General features: G+C 44.3%; 1 protein-coding gene across 1 annotated transcript in view; it reads right to left on the bottom strand.

Annotated features, from left to right (window-relative positions):
• Positions 1-16,560, bottom strand: part of MUC5AC (mucin 5AC, oligomeric mucus/gel-forming) — a 62,071-nt gene that overhangs the window by 10,281 nt on the left and 35,230 nt on the right. Inside the window, exons 31-40 of the mRNA XM_060276363.1 lie at positions 7,446-15,179; positions 7,007-7,227; positions 5,598-5,769; positions 5,200-5,450; positions 3,955-4,138; positions 3,306-3,501; positions 2,192-2,370; positions 1,555-1,624; positions 1,253-1,350; positions 34-65 (exon numbers count right to left, since the gene is read on the bottom strand). Of these exons, the coding sequence (XP_060132346.1) occupies positions 34-65; positions 1,253-1,350; positions 1,555-1,624; positions 2,192-2,370; positions 3,306-3,501; positions 3,955-4,138; positions 5,200-5,450; positions 5,598-5,769; positions 7,007-7,227; positions 7,446-15,179 (9,137 nt within the window). The remainder of the gene's footprint in view (positions 1-33; positions 66-1,252; positions 1,351-1,554; positions 1,625-2,191; positions 2,371-3,305; positions 3,502-3,954; positions 4,139-5,199; positions 5,451-5,597; positions 5,770-7,006; positions 7,228-7,445; positions 15,180-16,560) is intronic.

Genomic DNA, 16,560 nt, shown 5'->3' on the forward strand with positions numbered 1-16,560 from the left:
CCACATTTTATGAAGTATGTATATTTTAGTTACCTCTTTGGGCATCCCGTCTGGTCCAGTACAACCTGAAAGAAATGTAATAACAGAGATTTTTTGCACTGCTGTTCCTAAAGAGTCCTGGAGCAAATTTAGCTACCTGAGCAAACAGGCCACGGGGCAATCTGGCATTGTTATCTGGGTCAAAGGACAGTGAAAAGGTGCTGGGACTGTGAGGTGCTGTCGAGACAGAACTGTACCAGAAAGAACGACAAAAGTTCTTGTGGTGCCTTAAAGACTAAACAACTCTGTGGGAGGAATTCATCATAGTGCTAGTTAAGTCAGCACAAGCATTTCTTGACTCCTTCAGAGCCAGGTGCAGGGTTGCATGGAGGGAGGAGAAACAGGGAATGCCCTGCTGCGTTGGTGGAAGACCTTGTGCTAGGCTTCTGCTAGCATGGCTCGTTCATTGAATCCTGCCCGTTATTTATAATTATTTAAGCTGCTACAAGATTCTTCGGCTATTTTTGTTGCAACAGACTAACATGACTATCCCTCTGGAAGTTGGAACAAAATTAAAAGAATCCTTCCAGTAGCACCTTAGAGACCAACTAAGTTTGTCATTGGTATGAGCTTTTGTGTGCATGCACACTTCTTCAGATACACTGAAACAGAAGTCACCAGACCCTTATATATAGTGAGAGGGTGGGGAGGGGTATTACTCAGAAGGGTGGTGGGAAGGGGTGATTCGCTAATAGGTGTGGTGAACCTGTTGACGACTGTTAATGACTGCAATTGGTCTTACAGAAAAAGCAAGGGGTGAGATGGCTAAAAATAGCTTTATCATGTATATTGAGATAAGAATCCAATGTCTCTATTCAGACCAGGTCTCTCCATGGTTTTAAGTTTGGTAATAAGTTGCAATTCAGAAATAGACTGGAAAGAGAAGTTGCTGAATTGCAACTTATTACCGTGGATGTCATGTTTGAAGGATACATGAAAGTTCCTCATTGTATCTAAACTCCATTTCCTTCTGAAACTTGTGCAAGGTGACCACTGATCACATAGCATTCTCTTGAGTGATTATTACTGCTTGTTGAGTTACTCCTGGTGTTTCTGGAAATCACTTTCTTTTGGGTTTCTAAGGGTGCTTCTGTCTCCCTGCTGAGGCAACCTAGATTAAGCTCGCCTGAACTGCAGCTGAGGAACCCTCCACTCCATATAGTGTTGCTGCAGTGTGGTACCCTCTTCTGTCCTTGAAATAAAAAACACTTACCACATTTTTCTACACAGATATCATTGTAGGAGTTGAAGAGCTTGGTTCCAGGAGCACAGAAGCAACCTTCAACTATGCCAGTGCCATTATGACTAACCCTGCCGCAGAAAGAAAGCATGGGTTACGGTCATACAGCAACCTTTTGCAATGTAAACATTCAGCCTGTGCCTTGAATCATCAGCACTGTTAAGAGGGTGTTGGCTCTGAACTGAGTTCAAATCCAGCATGCTATTGACTACATAACACTGGCTCCAACAACTGGAGTAAAACAGACCTAAACAGAGATTCTGTTCTTTCCTTACCTATTATCACATGTGGGTGGGTTGATAGGTCCACATGGGTCATATACTTTGCCTTCAGGACAGCTGTATGCTAAACATGGTGAGAAAAATAAACCAAGGTGAACATAAAGACATACTTTGATACGCTTTACATTTACAGCTACTGCAGCTTCAGTATGACCTTCCCCACACTTTTCCTCTCCTTTTACTGGTAGTTAATTGTATGGGGCAGCCTCTTTGTTAAAAAGAAGCAAACAGAAACCAACACCCTAAAATTTCTAGCCACATTTCAACATGTTTAGTTGCCATATATTCTGCTTATATTCATATAATTGTTTTTATTAAATATGCTTCCTGTGAACATGATGGCAAATTCCTGTGATCATAAAGATAGAACACTATACTTAAATGAACCAGAAGGGCCCAGAGTCTAGATCTCATTTGGACATGTCCCCTTCTAAAGCCTCAGTAAATGAAGAGGTTCTCAAAGGCTGAGAATGTCCTCTCATCTGTATTTTAGTGATTAAACTACAATCTACTAAGATGGATCTATTTACAAAAATAAAATTGACTTTTGCAAATTATTTAATGAACAAGACTCCCATGGCTGTATAATTTGTGAAGAAGCTGTGGCATTGATTAACACTCCAGTACTTACGGCATGAACCATTAGTCTTCGCTCTCCAGTCAATGCAAACACCTTTAGTGGCACAGAGTGAAGCATATATCTCTAAGCCTGAACACTGCATGGTGGTATTGTCTATGTGGCAAGAATCAAAGGCGCAACCCTGGTGGAAGGGCTTTGGAGGTATAATTTGATGGCAATCAGAGAAGACTCTGTAAAAAAATATCAAAAAGATATGATAATCAGGGAAGACCCTGTAAAAGATATCATAAACACTTGACATGAACATACATTTCTGAATATGACTATTTTCACTTCTGGGATTTGAAGAGCTGGAAAACAGGATTTTTAAAAAAGGTTTCTCAGGACTGAATGTTCATCATGGTATAGAATTTCACGCACATGAAATTCAGCTTTCACTAATTTCAATTACAGCCGAAAAATATGACACAAAAGGGAATAGTAAGAATTGTATTTCCACCAGAATAAAATATAACCCATATTCACAACAGAAATGTAGCTTTCTGGAAGAAAGATGTGGTATGGTGCAAAACAAGTCTGCGTTAAATGCACAGCAAATTAGTTGATTGAATCAAAGGTCCCCCAAGAGCCTAAAAAAAAAGGGCTGTCGCAAGCCAACTTTCACATTTATAACAAAGTTTCACAAGCCAACTTTCCAATAACAGCAACAAGAATATTATAACTTAGGGTTGCCATACGTCCGGAATTTCCCGGATATAGCCGGGATTGGGTCAACAACATTTATTTCCAAATTTCTACTTTTTGAAATATGGCAACCCTATTATAACTGTAAATGGATTTTTTCAGTGAATTTGTAAGTTTGATATGCAGGCATGGAGAAATGTGAAGCTAGATGTGTTAAGACACACTCCGCCCCACAGACCTTTATAGTAAGAGGTAGGGCTGTCTAGAACTTGAGCTAAAGGGCCTTTTGTATAGCTGCGCTCTTGTACAGAGAAATCCCAAGCATGTTGGCTCAGAACTACATCCCTCTCTCTTCAGTAGAGCTGACCCTGAGGAAGTTGTGCATCAGACTTTAACATTATTTCCCCTTCCCCTTCCATAGGATACTTTTATTATATTATCTAAGCAGGAAGGCATACATTAGAACAACCTTCCAACTTACTCGCTCAAAATTATATCGCAAACAGAGGAAGGTGTGCAAGGTACTGCTGGTGTTGGTGTGATAGGAAGTACTGTTTTGTTATTGCAGTAGCTCTTATTTTCATCATTGACTTTCCAATGGGGAGCCATGTAGGGACAACTGGTTATCTCACCAGTTGGTAAGCGACATTCATCTTTTCTGTCATTTGTACAGGTACCTGGGGGGAAACAAAACAGAATCAGAACAGAATGGAATGGAAGGTAGAGAGCTTTATATATTTGCAACAAACTATTCAGTGCTTTGAATTCAGTGCAATGCTAGAATCACTGAAATACATAACATTTAAATCATGCTATTGGTTGAAGAAACATTCTCCTTTCTTTTGAAGCAAATGTCTTGCTATTCCATTCTGAGTTTTCTCCTTCTCAAAATTTTCAGCAGTATCCAGGATTTCTGGCATCCAGGATTTGGGGGGAAATAAACGAGATTTTGAGGAGGAGGAGCAGTCAAATAGAGAAACCAAGGTGCTTTTTGAAAATAACAAAAGTGAAACTGAATTGAAAAACATGGTTCTGACTTTACTTTAAATTGCTAATTGGTTCCAAAGAGTGAACCAATGGTTGATGGAACAACACGGATTTTCATGGGAGTAAAGCATTTTTTCCCTTACCACACTGTCCTTCGGTGTTGTTGCCAAATTTGCTATATGGAAGTTTTATTGAGAAGATCAAACCGCTGAAGGTGATGTAAGCCTCAAGTTCAGGAATCTCAACTACCATGTTGACACCAACCATGGAGACATAAATGCCGTCTTTCTGGAAGCCTGGGTTGACAATCTTACCATCGAAGTAGATCTGTAAATGAGATTAACATCTCTTTGCTTTGCTATGGTTTTTTTAAAAAGTAATTTATCTACTTTTGTAGATATGTTATTAGAGTATTTATTATAGAATTTATATTCCACTTGCTCTACAAAAGTAAACTTAAAGTACATGAATTGAATCTACACAAATAGTACTTCTGCATCCACATAAGATGTGTGCCAATTTCCCCTTCTTGTGATAGCCTCCTGTGCCTCATGGAATACCACTGCACAGGGTCCCCTAAATGTCTGAGAAGGAAATGAGCCGTGTGATTGTGTTAGGAACTGTGAGACTGAAAATCACTTTGGATCCCAGTCTTGCTGTGCTATTTAATATGTACAATGCTGCCTTTCACAGCTGACACTCGGTTCAGATTTGTTCACAAAATGTGTTGTTCACATTTTATCTGTCTCCTTGTGTCCCTAAGCTAATCAAATGTGAGTGAGTTGACTTGCACATAGCCTTTTTACAGTTGACCATAGCTAATCTAGGCAAGATTTCACTCTGTTGAAGATCAATAGTATTTTCTAATAAGAATGAGACAGCAATGTTTTAACTTCAGAAATCTACATTTCTGATCTTGCAGTAAATTTCTGATTTCTCAGATGGGGGTAGAAATATAGGACAGGCTTACCCATGCATGCTCATCATCTGAAGACTCAGTGATCATGTAACCCAGGGACTATAACCCCCATCAACCTCAGTCAGGACCAGATGAGTGAAGGCTGCTATACAGTACTCCTACTGAAAATTATTGGACGTAGCTAATCATGTTCTCTTGAGTGGGCTTTGTCTTGGGTTTCCCTTTACTCATTAAAGCAAGCATGGCCAAACTTTTGGGAGATGTTTTGGGACTACAATTCCCATCATCCCTGACCACTGGTCCTGTTAACTAGGGATGATGGAAGCTGTAGTCCCTAAACATCTGGAGGGCCAAGTTTGGCCATGCCTGCACTAAAGTAAATATACCTAGCTCCTTCAGTCCTGTTGCATTTTCTATAAAATAATACATTAAAAGAAGCAATTCAAGTAGTGTACTTTTTTTTATTTACCTTGTTAGCTTCCACCCCATCAAAGAGTTTGCGGGTTAGCACTACCACTGAAGTTTTGTAGTAAACAATGATAGACTGAGGGCATGAAAGTCCATCTTCAGCATCACAGAAGTAATTATCAATTAGAATCTTGAAGTTGTCGTATTTAGGTGTAATCTGCTGCACCAACACATATGTGCAGTTGTCCAGGAAGGTGTAGTACATTCCATCAAATGTGATATAGTGAGGATCACCCCAGCCACTACAAACACCTGGTAAATTAGAGGGGGAGCATTAGGACTTAAGTTAGACTTTAAGAAACACATAAACAATGACTTAAACAAGAATATGTTTGAGGTAATGTTTGCACCATGAAAACGGAGTCATGAGTGCTTCTTTAGAGATTTATTTTCACTCACATTCGCATTCATAGTGATAACAGCAGCCATCTTCACTGAAGACTTTGTTTGGTGGGTACCCATTTTCACAAACAATATTCCTCACTGGTGGACACTGCACTTGCTTTACAGAAATTTTATTGTTTCCCTCACAAGTTGATACGGTGCAATTCGATACCCATTTGTCGCCAGTCTGTGAAGAGAAAGACATTGTTGCCGCTGACACTTACAGTTAGGCACAGCTAAGGTTTATGTATCATTTTATATATAACTGATAGGCATTTCTTCTTTGGTTCCTGCTTATTTATACCATTTATACTGTACATGGATTGTACAAGTGATTGCTACCCACTTAAGAAATCAGAAATCTCCCGGTATCTAGTTTTCTTCAGCTCACCAACCAACTAGAGGTTAACCATAGAAGCTTTCCAAAATGGCCGCAGCGCCAGAAGTTGCTTCTACGCATGTCTGGAAGTGCGTAGAAGCTCATACCTATGACAAACTTAGTTGGTCTCTAAGGTGCTACTGGAAGAATTTTTTTATTTTGTTTTGACTGCGTCAGACCAACACGGCTACCTACCTGTAACAAATACCTGGATAGTCACTGGGCAACCTAGGCAACCCATTACCACCCTGTACTACTTTTCCCAAGAGCACCTCTGGCTTGGACCTTTTGAATACACATGCTAAACCAGGGTTCCCCAAACTAAGGCCCGTGGGCCAGATGCGGCCCGCGAGGGTCATTTATTTGGCCCCCGGCAACTCCTCCCGCCCACTGCTGCCCCCCGCTCTCACCGGCATGGCATGGCACAGCGGGCTGCCCTCTTCCAGGTTGCCGGAGCGTCAGAAATAGCTTGTGCGCATGTGCAAGCATAATTTCCGGCGCACTTCTGGGCTGGAGGAGGCCCATGCGCACAAGCTATTTCTGGTGTTCAGGCGACCCAGAAGTGCACCAGAAATCATGTGTGTGCACGCGTATGGGTGCGCGCTCCGGCCCGCAGCGCAATCGGTGCTGGCGGGACCGGCCCTCTGTGAGGTACGTTTGGGGACCCCTGTGCTAAACCCTCATCATGGGGGGTGGGAACACCTTAGCAAATATTATATTAAAAGCCCCCAAAGTCATGACACGTGGGGGAATCATGCAGAACTGATCTAGAAGCAAATTCTTCCAATACAATAAATGGAGAAAATCCACCACCATTCCCACACCTGTACTGCAAAGATAAGAGAGCTCACTTGATACAAAGTTTGAAAACATCCGTCCGTCCCCGTCCCCCGTCCCCCAAGGATGGAGCACTCAGGTCTGGTAAAACTTTGTGGATAACTGGAGTTACACACCTACATGGCATTCAGGCTAAAGCTTACTGTGCATCGACTTCCAAAGGGGGAAAAAAACATTATTTCAACTCAAGATGAAAAGAGATTGGTACCTTTAAGGGTGGTTTAGCATCTGGGCATCCAGGTTGCTCAGTTGTGGTAGTGGTAGTGGCAATGGTAGTGGTGGGGGTGGGGGTTGTGACAACAACTGTCGGAGTGGGTTTTGGTGTTGTTAGTTTGCATGGCCCTTTGGATCTCTCAACAGAACATGTTTTACTACAAACGGCAGTGAAAAGGCAACCATCACTGTCTGTTTTATTGTAAATCGTATCACCTACAAAAGGGAATCAAAGAGTTAAACTGTAAATATTTCTTACATACAACGTAGTAGCACAAAATAATGAAAGAGTAATGAAAAATGGGCTGCATTAAAGCAAAGTAAGGTTTAGCAAAAAATATGGCAAAAATATGCAAATGAATCCATGAGCAATTTTTTTTTATATTTTTTTAAGTAAAAAACGATGTCTATAGAAATCTACATTGATTACTTACCACGTCTGTAAATGGTTTCATTAATCTTGCAGAAACAGGCAGTTGGTGTTATTGGTACTGTAGTGGTTGGTTTGGGAGTGGTGGTGGTTGGGATAGTTGTTGGTGGGCAACGTGGGTTTATTTCACAGCACAACACCCGCATCTCATAATTCAAGCACTGCTTGAATTTTCCCATTTGCTGCTTATTCTCGCACACCAGTCCAGAGTCAACATTACACTCAACAACTTGACCAACCTGGTCAAGGCTGAGGTCTGGGTGATTTTCAGCCCTGCACTGGATGTTTGATGGCTTGGCACAGATCTTCCCTCCTGCAGCCCGGATCTTGTTATATGTCTCAATGTCACCCCCGTTAGGTCCGGAAGTGGGATAGTCAACATCAAACCAGTCGGTCCACTGACATATAGGTCCACAGGTTGTTGTTTCTGGAGAGGTGGTAGTCGTCTCAGTAGTTGTGGTGGTGACTGGCACAGTGGTTGTGGGCAAGGTGGTTGTGCTTACTGGCCGAGGTGTGGTGGTGGTGGTGGTTGGCTGTGTTGTGGTGGTTTTGGGTGCTGTAGTTGTTACTGGTGTGGTGGTGGTTGTGGTGGTTGTTTCTGGAGCTGTAGTGGTTGGTTTGGGAGTGGTGGTGGTTGGGATAGTTGTTGGTGGGCAACGTGGGTTTATTTCACAGCACAACACCCGCATCTCATAATTCAAGCACTGCTTGAATTTTCCCATTTGCTGCTTATTCTCGCACACCAGTCCAGAGTCAACGTTACACTCAACAACTTGACCAACCTGGTCAAGGCTGAGGTCTGGGTGATTTTCAGCTCTGCACTGGATGTTTGATGGCTTGGCACAGATCTTCCCTCCTGCAGCCCGGATCTTGTTATATGTCTCAATGTCACCCCCGTTAGGTCCGGAGGTGGGATAGTCAAGATCAAACCAGTCGGTCCACTGACATATAGGTCCACAGGTTGTTGTTTCTGGAGAGGTGGTAGTTGTCTCAGTAGTGGTGGTGGTGACTGGCACAGTGGTCGTGGGCAAGGTGGTTGTGCTTACTGGCCGAGGTGTGGTGGTTGTTGTTGTTGTTGTTGTTGGCTGTGTTGTGGTGGTGTGGGCTGCTGTAGTTGTTACTGGTGTGGTGGTGGTTGTGGTGGTTGTTTCTGGAGCTGTAGTGGTTGGTTTGGGAGTGGTGGTGGTTGGGATAGTTGTTGGTGGGCAACGTGGGTTTATTTCACAGCACAACACCCGCATCTCATAATTCAAGCACTGCTTGGATTTTCCCATTTGCTGCTTATTCTCGCACACCAGTCCAGAGTCAACGTTACACTCAACAACTTGACCAACCTGGTCAAGGCTGAGGTCTGGGTGATTTTCAGCCCTGCACTGGATGTTTGATGGCTTGGCACAGATCTTCCCTCCTGCAGCCCGGATCTTGTTATATGTCTCAATGTCACCCCCGTTAGGTCCGGAAGTGGGATAGTCAACATCAAACCAGTCGGTCCACTGACATATAGGTCCACAGGTTGTTGTTTCTGGAGAGGTGGTAGTTGTCTCCGTAGTGGTGGTGGTGACTGGCACAGTGGTCGTGGGCAAGGTGGTTGTGCTTACTGGCCGAGGTGTGGTTGTTGTTGTTGTTGGCTGTGTTGTGGTGGTTTGGGCTGCTGTAGTTGTTACTGGTGTGGTGGTGGTTGTGGTGGTTGTTTCTGGAGCTGTAGTGGTTGGTTTGGGAGTGGTGGTGGTTGGGATAGTTGTTGGTGGGCAACGTGGGTTTATTTCACAGCACAACACCCGCATCTCATAATTCAAGCACTGCTTGAATTTTCCCATTTGCTGCTTATTCTCGCACACCAGTCCAGAGTCAACGTTACACTCAACAACTTGACCAACCTGGTCAAGGCTGAGGTCTGGGTGATTTTCAGCCCTGCACTGGATGTTTGATGGCTTGGCACAGATCTTCCCACCTGCAGCCCGGATCTTGTTATATGTCTCAATGTCACCCCCGTTAGGTCCGGAGGTGGGATAGTCAAGATCAAACCAGTCGGTCCACTGACATATAGGTCCACAGGTTGTTGTTTCTGTAGAGGTGGTAGTTGTCTCAGTAGTGGTGGTGGTGACTGGCACAGTGGTCGTGGGCAAGGTGGTTGTGCTTACTGGCCGAGGTGTGGTGGTGGTTGTTGTTGTTGTTGGCTGTGTTGTGGTGGTGTGGGCTGCTGTAGTTGTTACTGGTGTGGTGGTGGTTGTGGTGGTTGTTTCTGGAGCTGTAGTGGTTGGTTTGGGAGTGGTGGTGGTTGGGAGAGTTGTTGGTGGGCAACGTGGGTTTATTTCACAGCACAACACCCGCATCTCATAATTCAAGCACTGCTTGGATTTTCCCATTTGCTGCTTATTCTCGCACACCAGTCCAGAGTCAACGTTACACTCAACAACTTGACCAACCTGGTCAAGGCTGAGGTCTGGGTGATTTTCAGCCCTGCACTGGATGTTTGATGGCTTGGCACAGATCTTCCCTCCTGCAGCCCGGATCTTGTTATATGTCTCAATGTCACCCCCGTTAGGTCCGGAAGTGGGGTGGTCAAGATCAAACCAGTCGGTCCACTGACATATAGGTCCACAGGTTGTTGTTTCTGGAGAGGTGGTAGTTGTCTCCGTAGTGGTGGTGGTGACTGGCACAGTGGTCGTGGGCAAGGTGGTTGTGCTTACTGGCCGAGGTGTGGTTGTTGTTGTTGTTGTTGTTGTTGGCTGTGTTGTGGTGGTTTGGGCTGCTGTAGTTGTTACTGGTGTGGTGGTGGTTGTGGTGGTTGTTTCTGGAGCTGTAGTGGTTGGTTTGGGAGTGGTGGTGGTTGGGATAGTTGTTGGTGGGCAACGTGGGTTTATTTCACAGCACAACACCCGCATCTCATAATTCAAGCACTGCTTGAATTTTCCCATTTGCTGCTTATTCTCGCACACCAGTCCAGAGTCAACGTTACACTCAACAACTTGACCAACCTGGTCAAGGCTGAGGTCTGGGTGATTTTCAGCTCTGCACTGGATGTTTGATGGCTTGGCACAGATCTTCCCTCCTGCAGCCCGGATCTTGTTATATGTCTCAATGTCACCCCCGTTAGGTCCGGAGGTGGGATAGTCAAGATCAAACCAGTCGGTCCACTGACATATAGGTCCACAGGTTGTTGTTTCTGGAGAGGTGGTAGTTGTCTCAGTAGTGGTGGTGGTGACTGGCACAGTGGTCGTGGGCAAGGTGGTTGTGCTTACTGGCCGAGGTGTGGTGGTTGTTGTTGTTGTTGTTGTTGGCTGTGTTGTGGTGGTGTGGGCTGCTGTAGTTGTTACTGGTGTGGTGGTGGTTGTGGTGGTTGTTTCTGGAGCTGTAGTGGTTGGTTTGGGAGTGGTGGTGGTTGGGATAGTTGTTGGTGGGCAACGTGGGTTTATTTCACAGCACAACACCCGCATCTCATAATTCAAGCACTGCTTGGATTTTCCCATTTGCTGCTTATTCTCGCACACCAGTCCAGAGTCAACGTTACACTCAACAACTTGACCAACCTGGTCAAGGCTGAGGTCTGGGTGATTTTCAGCCCTGCACTGGATGTTTGATGGCTTGGCACAGATCTTCCCTCCTGCAGCCCGGATCTTGTTATATGTCTCAATGTCACCCCCGTTAGGTCCGGAGGTGGGATAGTCAAGATCAAACCAGTCGGTCCACTGACATATAGGTCCACAGGTTGTTGTTTCTGGAGAGGTGGTAGTTGTCTCAGTAGTGGTGGTGGTGACTGGCACAGTGGTCGTGGGCAAGGTGGTTGTGCTTACTGGCCGAGGTGTGGTGGTGGTGGTGGTGGTGGTGGTTTTGGGTGCTGTAGTTGTTACTGGTGTGGTGGTGGTTGTGGTGGTTGTTTCTGGAGCTGTAGTGGTTGGTTTGGGAGTGGTGGTGGTTGGGATAGTTGTTGGTGGGCAACGTGGGTTTATTTCACAGCACAACACCCGCATCTCATAATTCAAGCACTGCTTGGATTTTCCCATTTGCTGCTTATTCTCACACACCAGTCCAAAGTCAATGTTACACTCAACAACTTGACCAACCTGGTCAAGGCTGAGGTCTGGGTGATTTTCAGCCCTGCACTGGATGTTTGATGGCTTGGCACAGATCTTCCCTCCTGCAGCCCGGATCTTGTTATATGTCTCAATGTCACCCCCGTTAGGTCCGGAAGTGGGATAGTCAAGATCAAACCAGTCGGTCCACTGACATATAGGTCCACAGGTTGTTGTTTCTGGAGAGGTGGTAGTTGTCTCAGTAGTGGTGGTGGTGACTGGCACAGTGGTCGTGGGCAAGGTGGTTGTGCTTACTGGCCGAGGTGTGGTGGTTGTTGTTGTTGTTGTTGGCTGTGTTGTGGTGGTTTGGGGGGCTGTAGTTGTTACTGGTGTAGTGGTGGTTATTTCTGGAGCTGTAGTGGTTGGTTTCGGAGTGGTTGTTGTTGTTGTTGTTGGCTGTGTTGTGGTGGTTTTGGGGGCTGTAGTTGTTACTGGTGTGGTGGTGGTTGTGGTCGTTGTTTCTGGAGCTGTAGTAGTTATTTTGGGAGTGGTGGTTGGGACGGTTGTAGTCAGGCAACTTGGGTTTACTTCACAGCACAACACCCGCATCTCATAATTCAAGCATTGCCTGAATTTCCCCATTTGTTCATTATTCTTGCAAACCAATCCATAGTCAACATTACACTCTACTACCTGACCAAGTTGGTGAATGCTGAGGTCAGGGTGATTTTCAGCCCTGCACTGGATGTTTGATGGCTTGGCACAGATCTTGCCACCCGCATCCCGGATGTTGTTATATGTCTCAATGTCTCCTCCATTAGGTCCGAAAGTGGGATAGTCAACATCATACCATTCGCTCCACCGACATATAGGTCCACAGGTTGTTGTTTCTGGAGTCGTGGTAGTCATCTCCGTAGCTGTGGTGGTGACTGGCACAGGGGTCGTGGGCAAGGTGGTTGTGCTTACTGGCTGAGGTGTGGTGGTTGTCGTTGTTGTTGTTTCTGGAGCTGTAGTGGTTGGTTTCGGAGTGGTGGTGGTCGTTGTTGTTGTTTCTGGAGCTGTAGTGGTTGGTTTCGGAGTGGTGGTGGTGGTCGTTGTTGTTTCTGGAGCTGTAGTGGTTGTTTTCGGAGTGGTGGTGGTCGTTGTTGTTGTTTCTGGAGCTGTAGTGGTTGGTTTCGGAGTGGTGGTGGTCATTGTTGTTGTTTCTGGAGCTGTAGTGGTTGGTTTCGGAGTGGTGGTGGTGGTCGTTGTTGTTTCTGGAGCTGTAGTGGTTGGTTTCGGAGTGGTGGCGGTCATTGTTGTTGTTTCTGGAGCTGTAGTGGTTGGTTTCGGAGTGGTGGTGGTCGTTGTTGTTGTTTCTGGAGCTGTAGTGGTTGGTTTCGGAGTGGTGGTGGTCGTTGTTGTTTCTGGAGCTGTAGTGGTTGGTTTCGGAGTGGTGGTGGTCGTTGTTGTTTCTGGAGCTGTAGTGGTTGGTTTCGGAGTGGTGGTGGTTGTTGTTTCTGGAGCTGTAGTGGTTGGTTTCGGAGTGGTGGTGGTGGTTGTTGTTGTTTCTGGAGCTGTAGTGGTTGGTTTCGGAGTGGTGGTGGTTGTTGTTTCTGGAGCTGTAGTGGTTGGTTTCGGAGTCGTGGTGGTCGTCGTTGTTGTTTCTGGAGCTGTAGTGGTTGGTTTGGGAGTGGTGGTGGTGGGAATGGATCTGGTGGTGGTAGGACTGGTGGTTGTCACCATTGTAGTCCTTTCTGGTGTCATTCTAGGCAAAGTCGTACTTACTACCTCAGGTGTGGTGGTTGCTTTTGTTGTCGTGATGACACTGCTGGTTGTTTCCGTTGTCCGTGTCGTGGTGGTTTGCAATTTTGTAGTTGTTGCTGGCTTGGTAGTTGTAACTTCTGTTGTCGGCTTAGTTTTCGGTGTTTCAGTTTTTGTAGTAATTAATGGTGTTGTCCTTGTTGTGACTTTTGTTGTTTGTAGCGGTTTAGGTGTGAATGGTGTTGTTCCATTTAGTAGCGGTGCTTTTGATGGATGTGTAGTTGTCTGAGTTTGTGTAATAATAGTCTTTGCTTTGGTAGTAGTTATTGGTGTTGATGCTGTTGTGGTTGTTTTGCTGGTGGTAGTTGTTTGTGAGGTTGTAGTTAAAGGCTTTGTAGTTGTTAGTGGTCTTGTTGTTGGACATGGTACAACTATTTTTTCACAGCATTCAATTCTCATCTCATAATTATAGCAAATTGGTGGAAGTTGTTCTTTGTTCAAACATATGAGTCCTACTGTTTTACTACAAATAACTTTTTGCTCTAATTCATTTAGTGGTGTATCAGGATATCTTTCTGCTCTGCATTCAACATTTTTTGGTGCCTTACAGACTTTGTATCCTTTGGCTCTTATATTCTTAAATGTATCAAAATCTCCATCATCTGGTGCGGATCCTGGGTAACTTATATCATACCACTGTGACCATTCACAAACTTCCTTAGTGCATTGTTCAGGTGTCGAAGGGGCTGTTGTTGAAATTGTTGTCGTTTCTAAACTTTTTGTTGTCTCTGGAACAGTTGTTACTGTTGTTGGTGACTGTGTTGTAGTTGGAGGTGTTGTGGTTAGGGTTGTTGCTTCAGAAGTAGTTGACACTTTTGTTGTAATTTGTGAGGTTGTTGATGTAGTTGTTGACACAGTTGGAGGTGTTGTTTCTTTTGTTGTGGGTGTGGTTATAATTTTAGTTGTAGAAGGTGTTGTTTCAGTTGTAGTTTCTGGAATTGTAGTGGACATTGGGGCTGTAGTAGTTGTGGTTGTAGATTTAGTAGTAGAAGGTGTGGTTGTAACTGTTGTTGTTTTTGGCTTAGTTGTCACTATTGATGTAGATGTTGTTTCTGGAGTTGTACTAGTAACCGTGGTAGTTACTGGAACAGTACTTGTGCTTGCTGTTGTAGTTTCTGGAGTAGTGGTCAAGCAGTCAGTATAACAGCAGTATACTTTGATCTGATAGTTATAACACATCTGAAAAATTCCTGGCTGTTCTTCATTTTTGCAAACAAAGCCAAATGTCACATTGCACTGAACAGTTTGTCCAATTTCATCAATAGATTTCTGTGGAAATTTCTCTGCCCTGCATTCTATACGTTCGGGTTTTTGGCATATATCTTTTCCTGCAGCCTTAATGATGTCATATGTTTCAAAATCCCCTTTGTTGTCCAAAGTGGGAAAGTGCACATCATACCATTCAGTCCATTTACATGTGGGTTTACAAGGTGTTGGCCTTTCTGTTGTGGTTGCTGGGGTTGTAGTTGGGATGCTAGTTGTTTTGGTTACTACAGTTGTGGTAGGTGGTAGATTAGGTGTTGTTACAGTAGGAGTTGTTACAGGAAGAGTAGTTGGTGTTGTTGTGGTGTGGGTAGTCCCGGGTGTCGATGCAGTAATGCCACATGGTTCAAAGCTACAACATTGGATTTTGATTTGATAATTGTGGCAGCTCATCGGATGCTGATCCTTGTTGTAACAGATTAGCCCCACTGTTTTACTGCATTCTACTTTCTGGCCCAGTTCACTTAATGGAGTATTGGGGAATTTCTCAGCTCTGCAGGCAACGGCACTTGGAGCTCTGCAGACTTTATATCCTTCTGCTCTTAGTTTTTCAAAAGTATCGAAATCTCCATCATCATCTCCAGAGCCAGGCTGGCTCACATCATACCACTGTGACCAGTGGCATACTTCCTGAACACAAACGGATGTTGTTACAGGCACTGTGGGGGTAAAAAGATAAAATGACACATTAGTATTTTTAATCATTTTTCGACTTTTAAATGTTAAGCGTGTATAGTAGAAGCTATGTGTAAGAAGGAAGTTTCCTTGGGGCTCTTCTAGACTGCCACCATTTCCAGGTGGGATCAGTCACATACCAGAAAATTCATTTGGTGCAACTGAAGCTGATTTGGTGCTCTTGAGCAACAAACTTACTCCCTTCTAAAACTGGGTTACTTGCAATGAGACTGGGAAATGCCCTGGAAAGGGGTGGGTAACATTGGCTCAAATCTGTGTTATCTAACCTCCCTGGCAAACAAATCAGAATGGATGCTCAAGAAACAAATGATCTGCATAGCTGCCAAGTTTTCGCTTTTCTCGCGAGGAAGCCTATTCAGCATAAGGGAAAATCCCTGTAAAAAAGGGATAACTTGGCAGCTATGGTGATCTGGAAGCAACCTTTGAGGGTTTAACTAAATCAGTTCACTTAGTTCATCCGAGCCATCTGGACTGAACCAATCCATTGGACCCCTCTGGAACTGGTTGCTGAGTAACACAGGCTTTTAAATATCACTATTTCCTTTCGTAAGAACACAATGTAAAATCAAAATGTTCGAGTGAGGAAATGAGAAGGAAAAGTGATATGGGCTGCTGGGACTGGAGCTCGTCAGAGACCTGAATCAAGAAACTGGGTAGCAGCTGATTGATATGGGAGGAAAACTGAATGAAGTGCATATGAGATGGGTGGAAGCACTATGAATAAACAGGGTATTGCAAGTTGCCCAGAAATTAGTCATGGAGAACCTGGAGCAAAGCACCTTCCTTTTTCTCCTCAGCTCTTTGGGAGATTAGAAACACATCACAGGAGGGACCACAGCTTATTGGCTTACTTAAAAGTATCCTATATACATTTACTTATGAGTATTTCTTCACACCAGTAAAAAAATGCTTATTGTTTTCTAAAACATACTTATACATTTCATTGAAAGATTTAAACTACAGAGGCACAGGTCATATTTTGCATTGCTGGAGCTGGAGAGATAGCCCTCTCATCCTGGCTTCCCATAAAACACCCATCTCTTCCTAGATTGATTGAAATGGCTGGTATTCATTTCCACCAGCTCAGAAAATGCTAAGGGTAAAAAACGCCCATGCAGTACCATTCCAGGAGGCAGTACTATGTCTCCGCCATAGCAATGTATACCATACAGCTATGCAAAAGGTGGTTAAGAAACTACAGAAATCCACAGACAATGTTGCATGGTAATGCTCTTGAAATTTCTACTCTACTACAACCTACTAATTCCAATGTGCTGGAGATGGGTTTCACTGAAGAGGGTGGGGAGGGAGTGAACCATACGATTGCACTATCATCAGAGTTTT

The sequence above is a fragment of the Zootoca vivipara genome, chromosome 1, assembly GCF_963506605.1.
Source record: "Zootoca vivipara chromosome 1, rZooViv1.1, whole genome shotgun sequence".
NCBI classification, from domain to species: Eukaryota; Metazoa; Chordata; class Lepidosauria; order Squamata; family Lacertidae; genus Zootoca; species Zootoca vivipara.